Raw genomic sequence first — 23,080 nt, forward strand, 5'->3', positions numbered from 1 at the left:
GCATATTCTTGAATAGTGAAAAGGGGTTGGTGTCAACACTATAGCAAGAGGGATTTAGGTAAGAGCACAGATACTTCATCTATGTAATTAGTGGGAACAAAGAGTAGGAAAGAGTATATGCTGATGGGTGGCATGTGTGATGCTGGGAGTTCTTTTTAGATGGCTTTAATCTTTTTGGTGAACTAGAATTCAAGATTATCAGCTAAGAGCTTGAGGGTAGAGGTACTGGGGAGTCAAGAAAAAAGGAAAGGGTTGAGATAATTACCTGAAGAGTGGGACAGTAGCAGAATAAAAATTCAGCCTATAATTGCCTGGTAGAATTAAATAACTACTTGAAATTTGTGGTTATAAATGAAAGTGAAAACAACATAGTTATGAATTTTTTCCAGCTGTGCGTTTACATGCACAGCTGCAGATGCTAAATAGGCCAAATTGAATTTAACTAGAGTTGAGATTTTACTAAGCCAAAATGATGAATTAAGCAAGGGCAGAGGAGTCCAGGGCATGTGTGAAAGATTATAATGAATTACCATGGAATTCTAGCTAAACAAGGAAGGTATTGTGTGCATTAAGGAGAAAAGGAACAGTTAAATAGCGGTCAGATCGGATGGAATAATTTATTGAAAATACGTATGGGGCTGAAGAACAGTTGGGGTTATATAGCAGAGGGAGTGGAGTGGAAAGAGAGGAAATTATAGAGAGTGAAATGCATAAATTTTAGATTACTTTTTTTAAAGAAGGCAGAGAAGAAAACACATAAAGAATATACAGCTCAAAAGGAATTATTCAGGGAATCTGGAGAAAAATATAGGCTGAAAAAAATTACAGACATTAAGTCTTTAAATACAGCTCATAAAAGATCTTAAAAGATAACAAAAGAAAGGGAAGAGAACAATTTAAAAAACATTTCAGAGGCAAAACCATTTGGCAAATGAACACCAAATACAATAATAAATGTTCAAGGATAGATGGGACAGAATAAATCATACACAATGAAATAATAAAGAATTATAATATAAATATTATTAAAAATATAAAAGGAGATAAAGAAAATCTAGCATGTTTACATTATGTACTTTTAAAAAGTGAATATATTTAATTCAAGGATAAAAGAAAGTTTAACAGAGTATTTGAGTAGAAAAGGTCATGTCACGTGTAAGGAGACAAAAACATTTGGTTGTCCAGAGATCTTTCTGCAGAAAAATGCAATGCTGGGAACCTTGAAGCAACATCTGCAAAGTTCTAAAGGCTTTATAACTAGGGTTTTATAGTTATTAAGAAAACAAACACTTTTTCAAGTGTCTAAGAAATTAGGGACCACAGACATTAAGAGCCCTTCTTGATTAAAAACAAATTACTGGAAAATAAAATTCACCAATAAAATAACTAATAAAAATTAAACTCAAGGACAGAAAAGCCATTGTCATAAGATATTTGCTTATCATTGATAACATTACTATATACTAAATTACAAATAACTGAATATTATGGTTTCAGAGTGGAATTCAAATTTTATAAGCCCTTAATATATAAAAATAGTAATATTACTAACACGTATAAGATATATGAGAGGAGGTGAGGTCAAAAGAAGTATAAGAATACTAAATGTCCTCATCTTGTCTGTTAACAAATCAATAGCTATAATCTGATATTAAATTATAAAGTTAAAAATGAGTTATTACTCTAATCTCTAATTCTTTTAATTTACTTTTTTTCTTAAGCAAAAGAGTTATTTTAGAAACTAGTATCTCTTGTGTTGAATAATGAAAACTATCTCACTTCATATAATTTTATTATATTTTATTAAATGCAAGTAAAATTAATCTGAATATTAGTATTTTAAAATGCCACTATCCTATGTTATCTTTCTATCCTTGTCTCTCTTTTTTATTATTAAATTCATTGGGGTGACATTGGTTAATGAAATTATATAGGCTTCAAGTGTACAATTTAATAATACATCATATATATATTGTATTGTATGCTGACCACCCAAAGTTAAATTTCCTTCTATCACCATATATTTTACCCGCTTTAGCCTTATCTACCTCCCCCATCTTTCCACCTGATAATCACTCGATTGTTGTCTGTGTCTATGAGTTTCTGTTTATTTGTTCTGTTCACTTGTTGTTTTCAGTTTTATATTCCACATATAAGTGAAATAATATGGTTCTCAACTTTTTTGTTTGATTTATTTTGCTTAGCATGATAATCTCAAGATCCATCCATATTGTTGCAAATGGCTGTATTTCATTTTTATTATGGCTGAGTAACATACCATTGTACATATGTACCACATCTTCTTTATCCAATCATCTGTCAAAGAGTACTTTGACTATTTCCACGTCTTGGATACCATGAATGATGCTGCAATGAACATCTCGGTGCACATATCTTTACAGGCAGATGTTTAAAAATTTCGGGGGTAGATACCCAGAAAAGAGATTGTTGGATCATATGGATAATTCTATCCTTAGTTTTCTGAAAAACCTTCATACTGTTTTCCATAGTGGCTGTACCAATTTGCAGTCCCACCAGCAGTGTATGAGGGTTCCTTTTTCTCTGCATCCTTTCTAACACTTGTTATTACTTATCCTGTTGATGGTAGCCATTCTAGCAGGTGTGAGGTGGTATCTCATTGTGGTTTTGATTTGCATTTCTCTAATAGCTAGTGAAGTTGCAAGCTTAAGAAACAGAACTGACCAGATGAAGAAAAGAATTAGTAATATCAGACAGAATCTGGAAACAATGCAAATGGGAAAAGAGAGAGACTTGAAAGAGAAAGACAGACAGACAGACAGACAGAACTCTACGAGAACTATCTGACTCTATCAGATAGAGCAATATAAGAATAATGGCTATACCAGAAGGAGAAGAGTGGGAGAAGGGAACAGAGAGACTATTCAAACAGATAGCCAACAAGAACTTCCCAAACCTATGGAAAGAACTGGATTCTAAAATCCAAGAAGCAAACAGAACACATTATTATCTCAATTCAAAAAAGACCTTTCCCAAGGCATATTATATTAAAACTGACAAAAATTAATGACAAAGAAGGAATTCTCAAGGCACCCAGGGAAAAGAAGATGGTAACCTATATAAGAAAACCCATTAGGTTATCATCAAATTTTTAAGCAGAAACTCTACAAGTTAGGAGGGAGTAGAATCAAATATTCAAACTATTAAAAGAGAGAAATTACCAGCCAAGAACAATATATCCAGCAAAGTTCTCCTTTAGATATAAAGGAGAAATAAAGACCCTTTCAGATACACAGAAGCTGAGGAATTTCCCACTACAAGGCCTGCATTACAGGAAATACTGAAGGAGTTATTCTACCTGAAACGAAAAGACAAAAATACAAAACTATAAATAAGATGACAGACAGACAGACAAAAACACATAATTGCAAACTTTATTCAGAGTTGGGTATTATACACTTAAATATTACATAATGGTTAAAGGAGGTAAAAAATATTTTCAAAAGAGAAGAAAACAATAACTACTGCAACTCAGAAATGAACTCACAGCATAAACAGAAATAATCTGAGAAAACAAAAAAAAACAGAAAAGGAGAGGGGGTAAACATCTGAAATTACAAAGGGAAATGGAGATAAGATGCACTCAGAAGAAAAAGGGCTACTATATACATAAAACTTTTTTTTTTACATAAACTTAATGATAACTACACATAGAAAAATCCAGAATTGAGACTTGTAACATAAAAAAGAGGAAAGATAAGAAAAAAATCAAAGAATACCACCAATAAAATGACAGACAGAATCTCTAACTTTTCACCAAGAATGAAAGAGACAGACTTACATGAATGCTTTTCACCAACTGTTAATGATGATTTGGGGAAGTATATATGACTAAATGAAAAAGTAAAACACCCAGTGTTTGAAGGAATATTGAGAAACTGGCAATCTTACATATGGCTAATGAAAACCTGAGCAAAATTTTCCTTGTAAAATTTTAGATAGTTTAGTACTTCATTTTTTTTTTTTATAAAATATATCTAGTTATCTATCTAGCCATCTTTCTTTATAGCTATATCTTTAGGGGATATATAAAAATACTCCAAACTTTCAAGAGAGGTTATCTCTCGATGGTGAGTCATATATGGCTGGTTATATATTTTTCTCATCTGCAATTTTTAGTATCCTACATTAACATGAAATACCATATATTTCAATTCTAAGATGCACACATTTCATATCCCTAAAATCGAGATGTGATAAAATCATTAGTATCTTAGATTCCATGAATTTGTTAATTTTGTAATTGAAATATTAGAGTACTTAAAATGAAGGAGGGATGATAATTTAAGAGACATCTCCCAGAGAATTAACTGGTCTATTTACCTTAGAATTGACTCAGAGAGTTCCAAAACAGAAGATAACAATTTGGTTATAGCAGAGGTTGTTCTTGTGCAGACTCAATCCAATTTAGACAGGAAAGACATATTCAACAAGGAATGAAATTAGTTACCATAATAGACAAGGATATTGGAATGGAAAAAAAAATACATAAACCTGTTTCTGTAGCATTTCTTTGAATTGGAGTGAGACGTTCTGAGAAAGAACTTACAGGTTGGGCAGTCAGTATGAGACTAAGAAAGCACTGGAGAAGTCTCAGATGGCCACATATTCTTTCTGAGTAGAGTCTATTGATGAAATTACTTACTCGTGAAATGCAACCAAATTTTGAAACTGTTTTTTGCCCTTGCAAAGCTGAATGTATTTTACTCGCAAATTTGATAAATGTAATTTCCACAATTCTCACAAAAATATAAAATCTTATATTGAATCAAAAGTGACCCCAACCCTCTCTTCCTGCTTAACTCTATCATTTGTAACTCCACCCAAAACCTTTTTTTTTTTTTTTTACCAAATCCTTTCCTTGATTATGCCATAAGTAGAATACATTATTTCAATAATATATTTCCCTCGGCCTTGGAACAGATTCTTAGGATATCTTTACAAGTAAGTGAGAGACAGGAAATGGTCATCTTTCCCAGAATTTTAAATCATCCTTTTGCTGAACTTTTAAATAATGACTAAAGAGTGTCAAGGCTTAGAAAATTTTTAATTTGTATCAGACTCTCTCATACAAAGGAGAATTCTGGTACCTATATGTATTACAAACACTCACTTTTAGTTTTATTTTCCAAAATCATTAAATGAAAATTTTTAAGAAATTTCCTTACCCAGTGAGTTTGACTGCATGTGTCTGAAGCTTTCGATATTTTTCAGATTTTTCGTTTGTGCTGGTAACATGTCTGTATATCCCAGACTTGTAATGGAAGAAATCTTCATGGACTTGCATTATGGCTAAAACAAAATCCGACAGGATAAATGACATGGTTTTAAAAAATTATCTTTAAAAACCTCCAGAAGTTCTCCCAGAACAATCAATGGGTAAATTGCCAGGAGTAGAACCTAAGACAGAATTTTGCAATACAGCCTAATTTTGATTCCCACTTCATTTAATTGGCTGCAATATTTTCTTGTTCTCTTATAAAAACAACTTTGAGCTGTTTGAATATTACTAAAGTACACATTATACCTTAAAGACACATTTTTTCTTAATTGATAGAGGCACTATTACTAAGAATTGAGTCCCTTGCAGTGAAGGCCCACTACACTTGGCTGGTGATTGCTATTTCTCCATTAACCTTGTGCTTTACCACAAGCCTCTTAAAACTCCAATTAAGCTAGCGGTGAAGGGTGAGCCTAGCAAACCAGGCTTAAAGTAATTGTCTTTAATCCTTAGAAATAAAAACAACCCTTTCTTGGTGAGTTTGAATAAAGAGCAAATCCTCAGCAAAAGAATACTTTGACAAGATTTCATCCTCCCAGCTCTGGAGAGCTAAGCCAATGTTGTATTCTTTAGAAAGTAAGAGCTTATACTTTATAAAGCTCTCCTTCATTTCCTCACCTAGATTACTTCTCTTCTATGTTGTGTGCTGTTTTGAAGGACTTGGGTAACTCGGGGTGAAGACTTTAAACTTCTCTTCTAGAAAATGTGAATTGAAAATATTTTTCATAATTGTGTACCTTCACAACTGTGTATAATGCTTGCCTACCTTAGTTTGGCATGCACTTTAAATAAAATAGAAACTAAGGTCACTGGCATTTGACAGATGCTAAAATGAAGCTTATACTCCAAAGTCGAACGTAACTTTTTAATGTTCTTCTTTTTATTTCATTTTTTAATGTTCCATGTCTTTTCTGATACTGTTCAAATATTCTCAAAAGAGGTTTAATTTTCTTTATCTACTTTAAAACATTCTCATAGGTTTTCTAAGAATTTATATAACTGAACTCTATACAGATCTTTGCTTTTGTTCTCTTTCCATAACCTAAGTTTATTTTTAATTCTACATATTTTAGAAGAATGCACACAGTGTTATTTATTCAGCATACTGTTGCCTTTTACATTCTTTTGTAGTGAGACCAGGGGAAAAAGCTATATGTTAGCCCAGCCAAAAATGTGCAGACAATCATGTTGATTCTGCAGCAAGATGAGTTAACCAACATTTATAAAAATGTGAGGATGTTGCTAGTGGTTTTTTGGAAGAGGTTTTTCCTCTTCTAAAGAAGAGTTGGCTTCTTTAGCTTTTCACACCATGAATAAAATATACTTTTTGCTGAAAAACACTGCCAATTATAAAGAAACGTGGGTGAGAAGCCATCACAATTAACTTGAATGCAGCTCCTTCCTTCAGTTTCTGACACCAAAATAGATTTGATGAATCCACAAACATATAACTATATAAGCTATCATAGTGCAATTTTATTTTTGGAAAACCATAGCAAGTTATACAGAATAATAATAAGTTTGAGGGTAGGATTAAGCCCACTGTCATTCCAGCTCTGTCTTTTGCCCCGGGCTCAGGTTGGCAGGAGACATGTTCTCAACAAACATTTGTTCAATGGATGTTGACTATTTTGCATTTCAATTTTATTATTTTAAAATTTTATCTATTTATTTTTGATTTGTTATGTGAAATTCACGAACATTTAAATATATGGCCATGAAAGAAAACTAAGGTGTTTTCTATTTTTAAATAATTATATTACAAATTTCTTTTGACAGAGAGAGGAAACTTAAAACAGTAATATAATGATCTGAAGATTCAGAGAGGTTAAATAACTTGCTCAAAGTCATTTAAGTAGCAAAGGTCAAAGTTAGATCTTCGAATTTAGCTTTGAGTTCAAATGGCTTCAAACTGTCTCACAAACTTCACTTATTGAGGCATATATTGAAATTACACATGAATTGTCCTGCTCTTGTAATAAACACCAAAAGTGATACAACTATAAGAAGAAAAAAATTATGTTAATGTGTTTCAGGTTTTGTGTAAGGTCCCTGGATTTTAAAAATTAAATTTGGGACATATCTAATGTAAGGTTCAGTTTCTCAATGAATGTTAAATGGTAATAATGATTAAGAAAAAGCATTCCAACACAATTTTAAAATTTGTAGTTCCTGCTAGATGTTGAATCAATACTAATTAGGTCAGCATTCAGAAAAAAAAAAAAAAACTGGCCAATAGTTCCTTATGTATATATCAAATGTTTTACATTTAATTTTGATTTATTTAAATTTCTTTGGTTAATTTAAATTTATTTGATTTATTCCACTGCATTGATAATATACATAGGCCCTTTCAGTGTTTACAACTTGAATTTCCATTGTAGACCTCACTAGACTTTTTTCTTCCACTCTCTCCAAGAAAATGTTTAGTACAGAGAATAGACACTGAGAATGTATCCTTATGCCATTTGTGGAAAATAAAATATAATAAGTAAGCAGAGGAACTATGTATCAGAGATAATATTATAAAAATCAGTCAGTGTACAGTAAGTCACTGTATTATTTTTTATTTACTGTTGTTTACTATGCATAACACATTTACAAAATTATCAAAATAGAAAGCCTTTATAAAACACAAATCATACAGGCTTATTTGATTTATTTTGAGTTTATAGAAAAAGGAAAGTATCTACTTTATTTCTATTGATAAGCCTTGATTTTTTTCAGTCCATTACCTGATCTATTTAAACTGAAAGTGAGAAAATTTCTAACACTATATATGATTTTTAAATATGACCAAACAATTAAATGAGCTCCATCACTTAGCATTTTATGTTTGACTGTCTGTTGGTCCATGATCACTTTGGAAAGATTTATCAGATTTTCATTAAATATATCATTAATATTTAAGGATTCAATTTATGGATGAGTTTGTCTTCTTAAAATGACACCTAATGAAGTTATTAGGTGAAGATACCTCCCATAAATGCACTGATCTTAGAACTGTTGAACTCTTATAAATACTCTAAAAAGAAAAATTTTCTTTCACTCAGCTCCTTTTACATGAGTAAAATGTAATGTTGTTTACTAAAGGAAAAAATAAGATACAATCATATTTAATGCAAGCCTACCTTGGACTGGTCCATTGTGTATGATTTCTTTCATTATTTCAGTTTCCTAGAAGAAAAAATATCAAGGGCATTTTTATTGTTATCAGAGTACTAAACCCATTGTCTGGTGTATAATTTTAGGTGTTATACAATCAATTTAGGAGTTATGCAATCCAATGTGCCTTGACCACTTGAGATTAATCATGCTTTGAAATACTTACATATGAAATGCCACGTTGATGAAGTTGCTAAAGACAAGATGTGCTTGTTTATTTCATTGACTATTGCTGATAATAATTTTGGAATGGAGAGAAAATATAATAACCATTTATGGTCACAAAAAATAATTAAGTTAAAACCATGTTTAATCAGTGGTGATTAGTGCCACCTCCATTCTTTTAATCACAGGAGCAATTTTAGATGCTTGTTTAGTGAAATTCCTCAGTGTAGATTTAGCATGCAAATATTTCTATGTTGCGACTCAATGTGTAAAGCAGCTCTTAGTATAGATCCAGGTCATTCATTCATTCATTCATTCATCCATGCACATGTATCACAGAGTACATATCACTGAAAACCAGGATAGAAACAAATGTTGACCCTACACCTATCCTCCATGTATTTACTTTTTTATGAAACAGAAAGACGGTAAACAATTAATTGCATTATAAAACAATAATTTCTATTATAGAAATAAGCAAAAAAGTGCCATCGATGCACACAGGAAAGGGAAATTAATCCCACATAAGAGTCAAGAAAACTTCACAGAGAAGATGAAATACTGACCTGGGCCTTGACACATATGTGGGATTTTGCCAGATGCAAACAGATGGAATAACCATTTGGGTAAAAGGAATCATCACTTGGCTAAGCAGAGAAGTATGAAAGAGCATGGCGTATCTAGAAAGCAGATAGTAGTCCTTATATCAGGAGCATTATGGGAGGGTGGAAAAATAGATGCTGGCAGGACATGAATCTGTAAAAGCAGTAGGTCAGAAAAAAATCATGAAAGCCTGTATGTTGTAGTAAGAATATGGGATTGTATTCTGCAGGTAACTGGAAGCCACTGAAGGTTCAGATATTCTGAAAGTAAGGTCTGGGTAGCACTGATATGGAGTAAAATTTGCCAGTGCTTTTAACATGACAAACTGGAATGCAAGAGAGTCTTTTTCCCATCACAGCTATTCTACTTCAATTATTTTATGGAGTAAGGCAAAGGATTGATTAGATGAGCTACTACCACAAAAAGTCAGTTAAAATGTGTTTGTTTTAGCCGTTATCTGTCAAGCATATTAATTAATTAATTAAAACATAATTTAAAAACTCTATTTCCATGGACATTTTAAAATTTAAGCCAATCATTTATACTGCTAATATTACAAAGATCAGAAATCATACCCAAACTGGAAGTCTTTAATGGAAATTTTAAGAATATAAAAAATTATATGTAAGAACATAGTATTACCTTAGAATTAATAATTTTAAGTAGTTTTTAAATAGTTTTAATAAAAGCAGACATATATATATAACATATACATATATGTTAGCAAGTCAAACATTGTTAATTCTTACCATTTAGACTTACATTGGAAGAGACTCTGTATGGAGGAGAACACTGGTAGATCCTATTAGATTTCTCGATGTTGTTGGGACATGGTTTTGTGGCATGCCGTTTTCCCCGCCCATCAGATCTACTTGCCATGGCGCAGGCATTATTGGTAGTATTTTGATCCTTGAGAAATGGGTAGCATGCGTGTGATACCAGCCTATGAGGAATAAGCAAAGAAGTTATGTAGTTTAGGAAAATGCCACAATATCCTATCTACATGCAGTTTTACTGAATTAAATACTTATAAAAATTATTCTGTCTACTTACATGTGTAACTTTCAAAATGTTAACTGATTCTAACACAGTTCAAAGACATTACGCTCTTCCTTACCCTCCTCTTATTTATTATATTTTTTAAAATCTTGCTTCAGTCTACTTTAATAAGAAATTCTACCTATAGTATAGAATTTCCTGAAGATAAAAAGTGACTGTCAATAAAATCTGTAGTAATATTAATAGGGAAAATACTCCTTCATTCTGCATCTATAGAAGAGCCAAATTTAAAATGCAAAAGACAATGAACTTATTACTTAGATGGGGCATTCTGATAAATTATGTAAATTTTAGAATTGAAGTTTTTTTATATTTTTGTTGTTATAGATACTTTCTCATAAGACTTCAACTATTATGTGTCTGTAGTTCATGACACTTTGGAGAAATAGTATATACTAATATAATAAAGTTAATAAAGTAGAAAGTTATCAGACATACACATTATACAAAAGATAAAGAAAACAAATTTAGTCTCTAATTTTGAAACTGAACATAGAAAAGTAGAAAATATTTGGCTTCAAATCTAACATAATTAGTTGACTATAGAAGCAGATGGCAAGAAAAATAAAGCAATGGAATTGGTTTTATAGATATTAAATGTTGATCTGGCCACAGAAGTATGCAATAAGATTGGTTCAAGAAAATTCAATAGTGTTCAATAGAGTAAGAAAATCTGAGCAAGGAGCATAATAAAAATAAAACTATGAAAAACACCAAACATTACATTAACTGTTGTTACTTTGGAATAATGAGTGCTATGGATTGAATTGTGTCACCCCAAATTCATATATTCAGGCCTTAATCTCAATGTGATGGTATTTGGAAATGAGACTTTTGAGAGACAATTAACTTTAAATGAGGTTATGAGGGTGGGGCTCATAATGGGATTAGTGTCCTTATAAGAAGAGAAAGAGACACTAGATCTCTCTCTGTCATGTGAGCACACAGGGGGAAGGCAAGCCAGGAAGAGGTCTTTAAGAACTGAATGTACTAACACCTTGATCTTGGGCTTTTCAGTTTTCAAGACTGTGAGAAATAAACACCTGTGTGTAAGCCACCCAGCCTCTGATATTTTGTTGTTAACCTGAGCAGACTAATACAATGAGGTTTAGTTGGGTCTCAATAATAATTTGTACTTTTAAACTTCTAAAGAGCTTTAATTTTTATTATAGTACAAAAGAGAAGCCAACCAAACACTATTACTCCAGGAAGGTATCAGCCATGTTGTCTATCCCAAGCAATCACTTTATTAGGCAACGCATATGAAAAAAAAAATTTTTTAAGAAATTTATTGAGACATATCTGACATCCATTATTTCATAGCACCTCACCTTTCTATGGCAGATCTGGAGCACTCAGTGAGTGAGGAAACAACAGATGAGTACAACATACATATACTATTAGTTATCAGCTACTGTTTCCTTAGCTGAATAGAATAACTCAGCTCTTAAGTAGATTAGCTCTCATAGCAGATAGAAGGATGATGTGTGGGTATCAGAATACATGAAAGTGAGAAAATGCAGCCTGCCTTTTCTCATCAAATGGGAAGGTGACAATTAATGATATTGATGAATTGAGGCAATTATATATTATTTCTTTATTTTATTCATCTGATTCTTAATCTAATTATTACCTGATATTGTCTATTCATCTTCTGGGTAACTAAAAGTTTCAACAAAGGTATCAGTAGTATCAGTAGTATCAGTTTTATCTATTTGCTTCATGAGGATTAGTAGAGCCATTTGGCTCAAAGCAACAAGAAGACAATGCTTCCTTGAGTCTTCTTTTTAATTTATGTAGGAATGTATACATTCTTCAAATAATTGTTTACAATAATTTATAATGTCAGTAGATACCAGATATAGTATATATTTAAATATAATATATGTATGTAGATTTACCATATATATATTTGTAGATTTTTGTAAAAGTCTTTAAATATATATTTTTTCCTTATTCTAACCCCAAGCTGTACTTATAAGAATCCTAGAAATACACGTTAGGCAGCTATTTACCCACGTTTTCTCAGGTACCACCAAGCCCTATCGATGCTTCCACTGCTGCATCCGTGACGGTTCTTGGCACAGCAAGAAATCAGATTCTGAGGGGATAGATTGGCTGTGTATCGACCGTTAGACTGAATTGCTATTCGGTCAGCTGCCACACCTGTTTCAAATAAAATATTAATTAATATTCAAATGGTACATTTTCTAATAATTTACATATCCTTTTTTATTTGAACTCTAAACTAGCCTTCCGAACTTTATATAATTTAAAATTAAGGCAAAATATCATTTATATATATGTATTCCAAAAAATTCAACTGTATCATAATTTCAGTATTAGTTTTTGTTCAATTTTGGTATTGCTCCATTGTCTTATCATCTTCAGAGACTTTTCTAGTTCTTTGCTTCTTTCATGTTTTATAGACTTCTAAATTCTTCATTAAGAAATCTGCCAAAGACTTGTAAAAGGTGACTTTTAAAGTCTCTTCCAGTCCCATGAACCTGCAGATTTCAACTAAAGGATAAGTGTTTTAAATTCTAATGGTATACAGTATGTTGATCTTACAGACATTTCTGAATCTCAGTGAAGGTTTAATCCAAATTCACTAGAAATACTTAGAAAAGGTCAGAAGATTAAAGAATGACTCAGTTTAGCAAATTGTTCTACACTCTCGCTTTGAAAATTTTTATTGGGCTTTACCTCTGAGAGACAATCTATTATTTTCCCTGCTTATTTTATTCTATCCCAAATTTGCTCTGTGGTGTGTATCACTCCCACCATTTCAACCTTTTACTTCTTCATCTTCAGCTTGATATCTTGCTTGAATTTTATTTGGGTGAATAATTATCTATCTATATCTATATTTTAATATTTTACATTCCATTTAATACCTTTTAGCTTCTTTAAAAGTCATTTTTTTCTTATTTCAACAATTTCCTGACACAATTTTCAAGATATTTAAAAGAACCTAATTATTCTTTTCTTAACATTTTCAAAAACTAGCATCAGCTTGATTTACCATACTAAATATAAAACTGTATACTCTGAAACCACAAAAATGTTGAAAACCTTCTCTCTGGTATTTTGATAAATTAGGTATGGGGACAAATCTAGACTTAGCTCTATTCTAAGGCCTAGGTCTGTGACCTAGGGACACCAAATCACAGTGTCCAAACTAGCCGAGGAAGTTACTCTCAGCATTTTAACACCAATGACTTTCCTAAGACATTTTCAGAAATACTGGTCTAACCTAAAGTTAAAGCAAAATTCTTATATATTATGTAGGAGATATAATACATTAACCATATGAACATAAAATTACATAAGATTTATCTGATTAAATCTCTCCCCATCCATCTGAAACAGGGCTCAAAGTGGTTCCTCTCTGGATCCCTAACACGGTGAAGCTACACATCAGAAAGTCAAGGAGCATTTATACTGGGGGAGCAGGCACTAGCATAGAATTAACAGAGGGAAGCACTCCAGAGGTGACCTTGGCCACTGGCATCATTTCTAGAACTAGCTGATACTATGAAGTAATAATATTTAGACAAAGATATCAGTACTTTTCTATCTCGAGGAGTGCCACCCTTCAAGTGGGCTCCTCTAAGAGTCTATGCACTTATTTTGAAATGATTTCAGTGCTTAGACTGTTTTTGAGTACTCTTGGAATTACCTTTAAAGCTTAGAGCATAGTTTTATAAAGATCTTTGACAGCAGCCAATCAAAATTATGTTAGGTCCAATTTAATTACTGGAATACTACCAACACTCCTTTGAGGATAATTTGAAGACCAAATCTTAGCATTAACCTGAGTATTGATTTATGGGATTTATGAGCTTATATGAAAATAGATATAAAAGAGGTATTGTTACATGTTTGAACTAACAGCAGCACTAATTTGGAAGCTACTCTTAAGAGACTAGTTATATCACTTTAGAGTCAGAACCTATATTTTGCTTTTATCTAAAATAAGATAAAACCCATTTAATCCATTTATTTAGTTCTGAATCTTATTATATATCAAATTAGTTTACCAATTTAATATATTTTTGAAAATCTTTTGAAAATATAAAAATTATATATGTTTTTGAGTCTTAATATTACAGGTATTATTATGAATGAAAGGAACCTTATACTCCTCTTCTTACCTGCCCTTAACTATAAAGAACAAACAAATTTTGGTAAATTTTCTTTGTTGCTCTCTTAATTTATTTTCTATTTAAAACTAGATCCTAAAAATTAGACAAATTTTCAGAGTAAAATAGATTTTTACATAATCTTCAGATTGCTTTCTCTGGTCAGAATAAGATTTTATTTTAATTAACCAAATGCAAATATTTAAATATTCTAAATTTAAAACCTCTTAGATAAGTATGTATGTTTTTGTTGTTAAAACAATATTCCATAATTATCTTATATAAAATAAATCCTTTTTGCCCTTAAAATAAATAAATAGATAGGTAGGAAGGTAGATGATAGATAGATAGATAGATAGATAGATAGATAGATAGATAGATAAATAAATAAATAAATAAATAAATAAATAAAAACCTCTTATACTGTCCCTAGAGTATCTAAAGTCAAAGAGAGACTTTATAAGGAAGCAATTAAAATGGCTTTATTACTTGCAGTGGAAAATGCCCATGACGCAGCACAATTTTTCTGATCCAATGGGCCATGAGTCCATCCAGGCCATTTATAATAAGCAACAAAAAACTCCGGAAGATCAATTATTGCAGGTACAGCCTAAAGAAGAGGCAGATGTGTCATATTTTTTTTTAAATATATCTCAATAACCATTATAAGAAAATTCCATGCCCTTTTGTAATGTTTATCATTGCTTTTTATTTTATACATTCGAGTTTTCTGAATGACATCCCTGAAAAGCATTAAAGATTTCTATTTCACATATGTTTAAAAATAACAATTTAATGTGGAGAATTATGACATAGTTACAAAGTCATAAGAATAATCCACAGAATGCTTTCTTCTGAATTACCAATAGTACAAAGATTTCGGCCAATGTTTCTGTCATCTTAAATCAGTTTTGGTTATCCTTGTGAAACACCGGGTGCTATTATTTAAATTCGGCCTCATAAATAATATTTACTTCGTGTCCCTCCTATATTCGAAAGTATGACTGATTTCATGTAAAATTAATTTTAAAACAATGCATTTGTGGCAATTATGCATTAACACAGTTGGAGCCCAAGGAACACCAATTTTACACCAGCTATTGGGAAACAAAACTGGGACAAATTGGTTGATATTTATAAAATCCTTGAAGATTAAAGAGGACTTCAGGAAGTGTATAATGCCAAATATACAATACCTTTATGTCTTAAGAGCTCATGTTTAAGTCCTGACGGAGTCAATGTCAGCTGCTGTCTTTCCAAGAAGTCAAATTAAATGTTACAGATCTTGCTCTATTCATGTCACTCAAAGAATATCTAAAACACAATGCCCTGTTTTTCCCCAAACTCTTCTAAAGATTGTTCACTTCCATAAACAATCAGGACTCTAACCAAATAAGGATCCATTTATTAATTTTTATCATTTATGCATACACACCTATGTGATATAATCAGGGCAAATATTATTCACTCTACTTTATACATGAGGAAACTTTTAAAATAAAAGGACACACTAAAGCTTCTCAGTTAAATAAGAAATAACCCTGAAACTAGACCTAGGTTTTAGAATTCATAACACTATGCTACATTTATTATTTCCTCCACTTTATTAGAAATACATGGATATTTTGCAGCAGAAGTAAAATGTCTATAAAAGCTAAAATTGTATTTATTAAAGTCTTACGATTGTGCATTGAACAAGTCAGGCTGTTGCTCCAACATCTTATAAACAAAATTACTTCCAACAAGTATATAATAGCTTTAAAGACGAAAGGAAAATACAGATGTACATGTTTGTTTGAAAAAGTAACCATCTAAAATATCTATAAATTTGAAATTGAATGATAGAATTCAATTTTTGTTTAAAGAACTATTATCACCTGATAAAAAAGTTATTAAATCCTGATGTCCATTACTAGTAACACTGCTATTTAGATGATAGAAGAAAAATGCAGAAAACATCAATCAGAGTAGAGTACCTGAACGATAACTTGAAGAGCAGTATAATAGAAATCTAGGTGCTTTTAGAGTCTTATGCCATTAGATTGACCACAATAAAAAATTATAATTGGAACAGAATAAATTTACTTCTCTGAGTAAATAGTTTCAGAGATATAGATTCACTCTCCAAAGGGATCTTTCTAACTGGGACAGAAATACAGTCATTCCTCCTTATCTGCAGTTTTGCTTTCTATGGTTTTAGTTACCCACAGTCAACCATGGTCCAAAAATATCAAATGGAAAATTCCAGAAATAAATAATGCATAAGTTTTAAATTGTATACTGGTCTGAGTAGCATGATAAAATCTTGCACCATCACACTCCATTCCACCCACAACATATATCTATGTCTGGTATATCTATGTTGTATTGCTCCCCATCCATTAGTTACTTAGTAGCCAATTCAATTATCAGATAGGTTGTCGGCGAGAGAGACCACATTCACATAACTTTTATTACAGTATAAATTGTTATAAATTGTTCTATTTTATTATTAGTTATTGTTGTTAATTTCTTACTGTGCCTAATTTATAAATTAAATTTTATCACAGGTACGTGTGTATATATATATATATATACATATATATATATACATATATGTATATGAAAAAATACAGCATATATAAGGTTTAGTACATTCAGAGTCTTGGAACTTATCCCCCATCGATAAGGGGGGACTACTGTACACATTTCTTATACATTACTCATATCTTTCAAATTTATTAGTGGTCTAGGAATGTGCTTTTAAGCATTTATAATACTAAGTTGCCTCAAGTTCCAAAAAAGAAAGTGAGCATCAGTTGTTATTTTTTCACTTTATAATTCCAATTTAATACCATAGGAAGGATATTTCCCTTCCATACTATTGAAGCAATAAAAATAAAACTAGTATTTCAAATACATTTCAGAAAGATTGAGTTATTTAGAATTTGACTTCTACATTCCAAAGACCACCTGAAAGCTTTGTGCATGGGAAGTACTTAATAAATATCTAATAATAATGAGGAGAAAATAATGAAGTAGATTTCATTTCAAGAAAAAATAACAATTTTTCCTTTGCGGGAAAATTAATTTATAATACCAGTATGCATTTGTTGCTTTTATGATTTATTCAAAAAATATATGTAAATGGCTAATCCTTTTCAATAAGATAAAGCAATAGAGAAAGAAGAAGTAAAACAACTTTTTTATTGAAAACAGATTTATGAACCCACTAACCCTGCTCAATTCATGAAGCTCACGTATTGGATCTACCACTTATTCAATATGTTTTCTTTCTAAAAACAAGCCCATAAAATTTGAGGTTCAATGGGCATATATTATCTTGCAATTTTATTTGCCCTATCATACTAAATAACCTTACATAATAAACATGGCAAATTTTATACCCCATGATTACATAATTACTATAGTCCCTTGTAGACTGTTTTTAAAGAGCTTATAAATAAAAAGATAAGCATTGCAGAATAACAGCTTTTAGAAATTGGCTTTAATAAATACTTTTTTTTCTTTTTTTTTATTTTTTTTTTTGCCAAAGCATAGTTTAACAAAGAAAAAGAATCAAGAAGATCAGCTGAGTGATAGAAATTTCAAAATAGTGGCTTAAAAAGTTAAAAATTTATATTTTAAAAAGATTTACACTATTACCTAGGGTGTTTTAAATTCTTTTAATTATAATATTGAAAAAAATTAGTCATAATCTAATTATATTTCCAAATTAACAGTAGTCAAATCTGAGGTTAAATTGGAATAGTCTCCTTACTTTGATTATTTCCATTTGGAAATTAGAGATTAAAGATATTGTGAACAAATATAAGAATTAAATGAGAATTTTTTTACAGTAATGCCTGCATTAGATTCAATCAAAACCTCTGAAAGAATAATGGAAACAATTACAGGGCAGCTTAGAATAAACTAATCAAATTCTGAACATTCTGGACATTCTTAGTATGAGCCCATATCTACACAATATCTACTATATGAGTCATTCCCTCTATCTCTAGTTGCACTTTCTCCTAGTTAAATTTGGATAATCAGAGTGACCTGAGAATCAAGGAAGGCAACAGAGAATATCATTCTGTCTGACCTTTACAATACAAGGCCATGAATACCAAGAAATTTCTTCTAAACTATTTGATATTGGAGAGGAAAGAGCTAATTTTCTTGTTGCTAGTGGCAAAATGAATTTTTCATCTTCAACAATATTTGCCTTTATGCCTTAACTCTGAAAGAATTATGCTTTGATACTTCTCTAGTTTGTATTCATAGAGTAATTTTTAAATGATCTACTTCTCATAAATGTCAATATTCAGTGATCATGCTATAGCAGGTAGTGCTAGTTCTTCTCCAGTTCTTCCTTTTTTCATAGACTTTCCCTTTATTCATAGTAATAGCAATTTTAGCTCAATAAATGCAAGCTCAAAAAAATGACTGCATTACCTAGCACCTCCTGGGCTACTACGTGTGGCTATATTACTAAGTGCTGACCTATTGGATGTAAACAGAAGTGTCACTGGAAGCTTCTGAGAACTTTCCTTAAGAGACTTCTGGCACTTTACTTTTACTCCTTTTTATTGATCTCTTTTTTTTTTTTTTTTCTTTTACTGCTGGCAGGAATTTGGGTATTATAGATAGACATGGAGCAGACTTCTTAAACCATTAGAAGGCCTTGAATATGAAGACTCTGGAAAATGGAACAAGAAGGAAGAAGGCTGGGAGGCCAACGCCACAAAGTGCAATTTTAATAGAGGACCACTCACCTCCAGATTTGTTGATAAGAGATCGATTACTATGTTATTTAAGTCACTATTATTTTGGATATTTGTCACTCTTGGATGAGTCAAATCATAACTAAAACGGCACATATTATCGACAGGAAAGCTGCTAGAGCAATACTATATTTCACTGAACCCAGGATATCAACTGTAAAAATCATCCCAATTTCAGAGGTAAAAAAATGAAGAAAATGTGCATCTAGAAGTTGATGATATTTCCTAAAATGAGTTTCTTAGAACACCAATAATGTAGTATGATAATACATAATTACAAAAGGAGTTAATTAATCAAATAGTTCTGAGAAACACTGGTTTTGAAAATTAAATAGATTTTTGTCCTCACTGTAATATTTTTTAATAAACTATCTAAGTTTTGTGCAGCTATAAGAAATGAAAGTAATATTCATGATTTTAAATGTTCTTGACCCAATGTAAAGTATTTTATTTCATGTTATTTTTACTGTGCAGCAGAATAAAGGACTAGTGTTTCATGAAATAGACTTTAGGGAAAACTGTGGTATGGACTAGATAGATCTAGGCTTGGGGAGGCCAGAAATAGGTACAGCAAATCAACACACCAAACCACCTCAGGAATCCACTTAATAGCCCCAAATATTTATTGATAGACAGAGAGAAAATGAATTTTCACATTTCTTTTCGAAGATTTGTCTTGTGATGATCAATTCATCCCCACGGTGCTGTTCAAGTCATGTTCAATTATATCACAGAGTTATGGATCAGACTGTGACTAAATATGGAAAAATAAAACTGTAAACTCAGAAAATGATTTGAGAGAGAAGACATTCATTCTGCCACAGATTCAGCTGAATAAGGAGTAAGGCTGGATGTATATTTCTAAAGTTCTCTGAAGGGTTTGAGGTTTCATTCTGAGGGAAGGAAAGAAAAGACAAAGGCTTGAGAAGACAGAGGCAAACGTTTTGGTTCTCTTTGGATTTCAAAACTCTTAAAATTCAGAGACAGCAAGAACAATTGGCATTCTATCCTTTCTCTGGATCTTTACTTACACAGATGAGAAGGTTCTGAGATGAGCTGAGGGACATGTACACTTAAAGAGGCTCCACCATGACATCTGGCTGTGCCCCTCTTCTGCAGCATCATTGGCACCTACTGTATTTTATAAAATTATTATAAAAACCCGACATCATTTGCTTTATGTTATGTAAGTGAAAGCTAAATATCAATTTAATGGGAAAAATGGTCATTTTTGTTCAATATTATATAAAGAACATAAATACATAACTGTATTTTTTACTTTTCTAGTCAGCGTTTTAGTTTCTATGGAGGCTTCTGTTTGCACAGGTGACAAACATTATTGGAATCAAATAGAAGATGCTTGTTCGGGCAGGGTTATTTCTAATCAAATCAAAAATTTCAATAACCTATGAAGGGTAAAATCTAGACATATTAATAATTAACTTTGATTTTTTCCAGAGGTACTTCTTATCCCTTAGTTCTTGCTGTCATTGAAATATATTTCAGACAGAGAAAAACAAATTCCTCCTATTACAACTAATGACTAGAGAAATAAATCCAGTCAATAAAATACAGTATGTTAGACAATGATAAAGTATTCAGGTTATTTAATAAATTTTCATTTTTCACCTCGATGATTAATGGTTTTAAAAGTTATTGTGTAATACATAAAATATTATTTTACTCTAACTTCCAACAACCATTAAAACTTATTTTTCCTCTGTTAGTAATGCCAACTAAAATATGCTAAAGTCATTTATATTGAGTGACTGAGAAAAGATGTACTAGTAAACTGTGAGGATGACAAAAAAAATTTAGAACATTTTTACATACATCAGTCTCATAACATATAAGATAGTGCAGCTACAGGCTTCTCAATGCTTTAATAGTTTCCAAGTAGCTTTACCTTAGATGCAATACTTATCTGTAACAGCTTTTGTTAACTTTGTTTTCCTTGGGGAATCAACAACAACAGAATTATTTTAAAAAATTTTAACTGAGTTGAGTATAGAAATAAACTCAATTTCTCCATTTCTGTTTGAAAATAGTATATTTCATTTCAAATATTTGCAATATTTATAATAGGATATAACACAGTGAAGTTTTTTGAAGTTATTTCTCAAATTCAAAAGCACTTGAATAGTATGTCTGGAAAAACAATCAGGTAGAGTTGTCGATTAGATTAGATTTGATACGATTTGATTTGATTTCGCAACATAGTAGAACTTTCAGGTTCACCAGAAATATGTAAACTCCATCAGAGTCAATAAATCCAGAGCTATATCTTTTCTTATGAAATAAAACACTCCAAATGATGAAGAGTTGGATAATTTAGTCCTTACAGAACTGGCCTTTTGCAGAATACTGCTATACTCCCAAGGTTAATCTGAGAGAGAAGGAACAATTCTATATATTATATAATGGCATTTCTTTAATGTTTTACTATAGTCAAAGAACTATACTAAGCACTTCTCATTCAGCACTTAATGCACTTCTTACAACCTCATGAACTAGGTACTACCACTATCACTATTTCACAGAGAAGGAAACTGAGGAAATAAGTGAAGGAGCCATGTTGACCCAAGCACACAAGCTCTGCAGCTCATGTCTATCACTCTATGCAGAATGGTGCCAGATGGATAAATGCAGCTGCCTACACATGCCTAGTAACGGATTTCAACTGTGATATCTCTGTTGGCTCAAGAGGACCTCAGTGAATGTCAGTTTTGCATACAGTTATAATTGGTTGTCTCCATTGTTTTCTTTCTGATACTCTGAGAACATTCTATTTTATCCCTGAATGTTCTTCTGCTCCCTCTAGCACCGTTATTTCAATATTTTAGCTTAAGTTAGCATTTTCTAAAGTATGCTTTGTGGAGCCATATTCTGGGGAATATTAACAATTATTATAAACAAACAAACAAAAAGGTTCTCTGATCTCATGAATTTAGGAAATAGTGGATGAAAAAATGTTAATGGAATAAGGATTCTCGATGTGTTTGATAAACTAATGAATAGTGTAAATCTTCAGAAGAAAGATATAATGCACCATTTCACAAACTTATTTGACCACTGATGGAATACCTTTATTTGCAATCTTTCAAGATCAGTGGTCCATAGAACAAATGTTGAGAAATATTGAAATAAGGTTTAAACCATGTCATAGCCTGTTTTGTATCATAAAATGTCAAAAGACACAATGAGCAGAATTTAAAGTTCTTGTGGGGAGCTATAGTTCTTCTGAAGGCCAGCTCCCAATCAGTCCCTTTGTGAGTCTATTCATACAACATATAACATTTCAATAGACTGACAGAGAAGGGTCGATTCATTGAATCGTTTTTAATATTTTTAGTGTAGAACAATTTGGAACAGAGTTGTACAATCAAGGCATGAATTTGAAAAATCTCAAGATAATACTTTGGGAAAAAGGTAAGCATAAACTGATTAGCTGTCATTTGTTGACCTGACACTAGACATAATACTAAAGTGGGTGAAGTGGAGCCTTTGTGTACAACGAGAAGCTATGTGGGCTAGGCAGGGTTCCTCTCAGTCTTCTTTCTTTCCCATTTTTTACTTCCTTTCATCCACTATGCTTGTACCTAGAGAAAACAACAAGTTTATATTTCCTTGTGTCTGCCCTCATTTAGGACTGCCATTCAAAATTCTTAATTACCTTTTCCAATCCTCCACTATCAACATATTTCTATTCCTCATTGTTCCTCTACAAAAGTTCATTTGAATTAAACTAATTCATAGAGATTAACATTTTTTTCATATTTATATGATCATGGAACTCTTTGTACAATGCCTATTGATATTTCTCTAACTCATCTTTGGCAGACACATTCTGAGAATAG

General features: G+C 31.5%; 1 protein-coding gene across 4 annotated transcripts in view; it reads right to left on the bottom strand.

Annotated features, from left to right (window-relative positions):
- TINAG (tubulointerstitial nephritis antigen) overlaps window positions 1-23,080 on the bottom strand; it is a 71,479-nt gene that overhangs the window by 32,542 nt on the left and 15,857 nt on the right. For 3 of the 4 annotated variants that reach the window (XM_039852874.1, XM_039852872.1, XM_039852873.1), the window contains exons 5-9: window positions 14,947-15,067; window positions 12,328-12,478; window positions 10,016-10,196; window positions 8,452-8,497; window positions 5,208-5,331 (exon numbers count right to left, since the gene is read on the bottom strand). In XM_039852874.1, coding sequence (XP_039708808.1) covers window positions 5,208-5,331; window positions 8,452-8,497; window positions 10,016-10,196; window positions 12,328-12,478; window positions 14,947-15,067 — 623 coding nt within the window. Of the gene's footprint in view, window positions 1-5,207; window positions 5,332-8,451; window positions 8,498-9,216; window positions 9,407-10,015; window positions 10,197-12,327; window positions 12,479-14,946; window positions 15,068-23,080 lie in introns of those variants that run through there. The other variant, XR_005650688.1, reaches the window with a different exon arrangement.

Source organism: Pteropus medius, unplaced genomic scaffold, assembly GCF_902729225.1.
Source record: "Pteropus medius unplaced genomic scaffold, Ma_sr-lr_union100, whole genome shotgun sequence".
In the NCBI taxonomy this organism is placed as follows: domain Eukaryota; kingdom Metazoa; phylum Chordata; class Mammalia; order Chiroptera; family Pteropodidae; genus Pteropus; species Pteropus medius.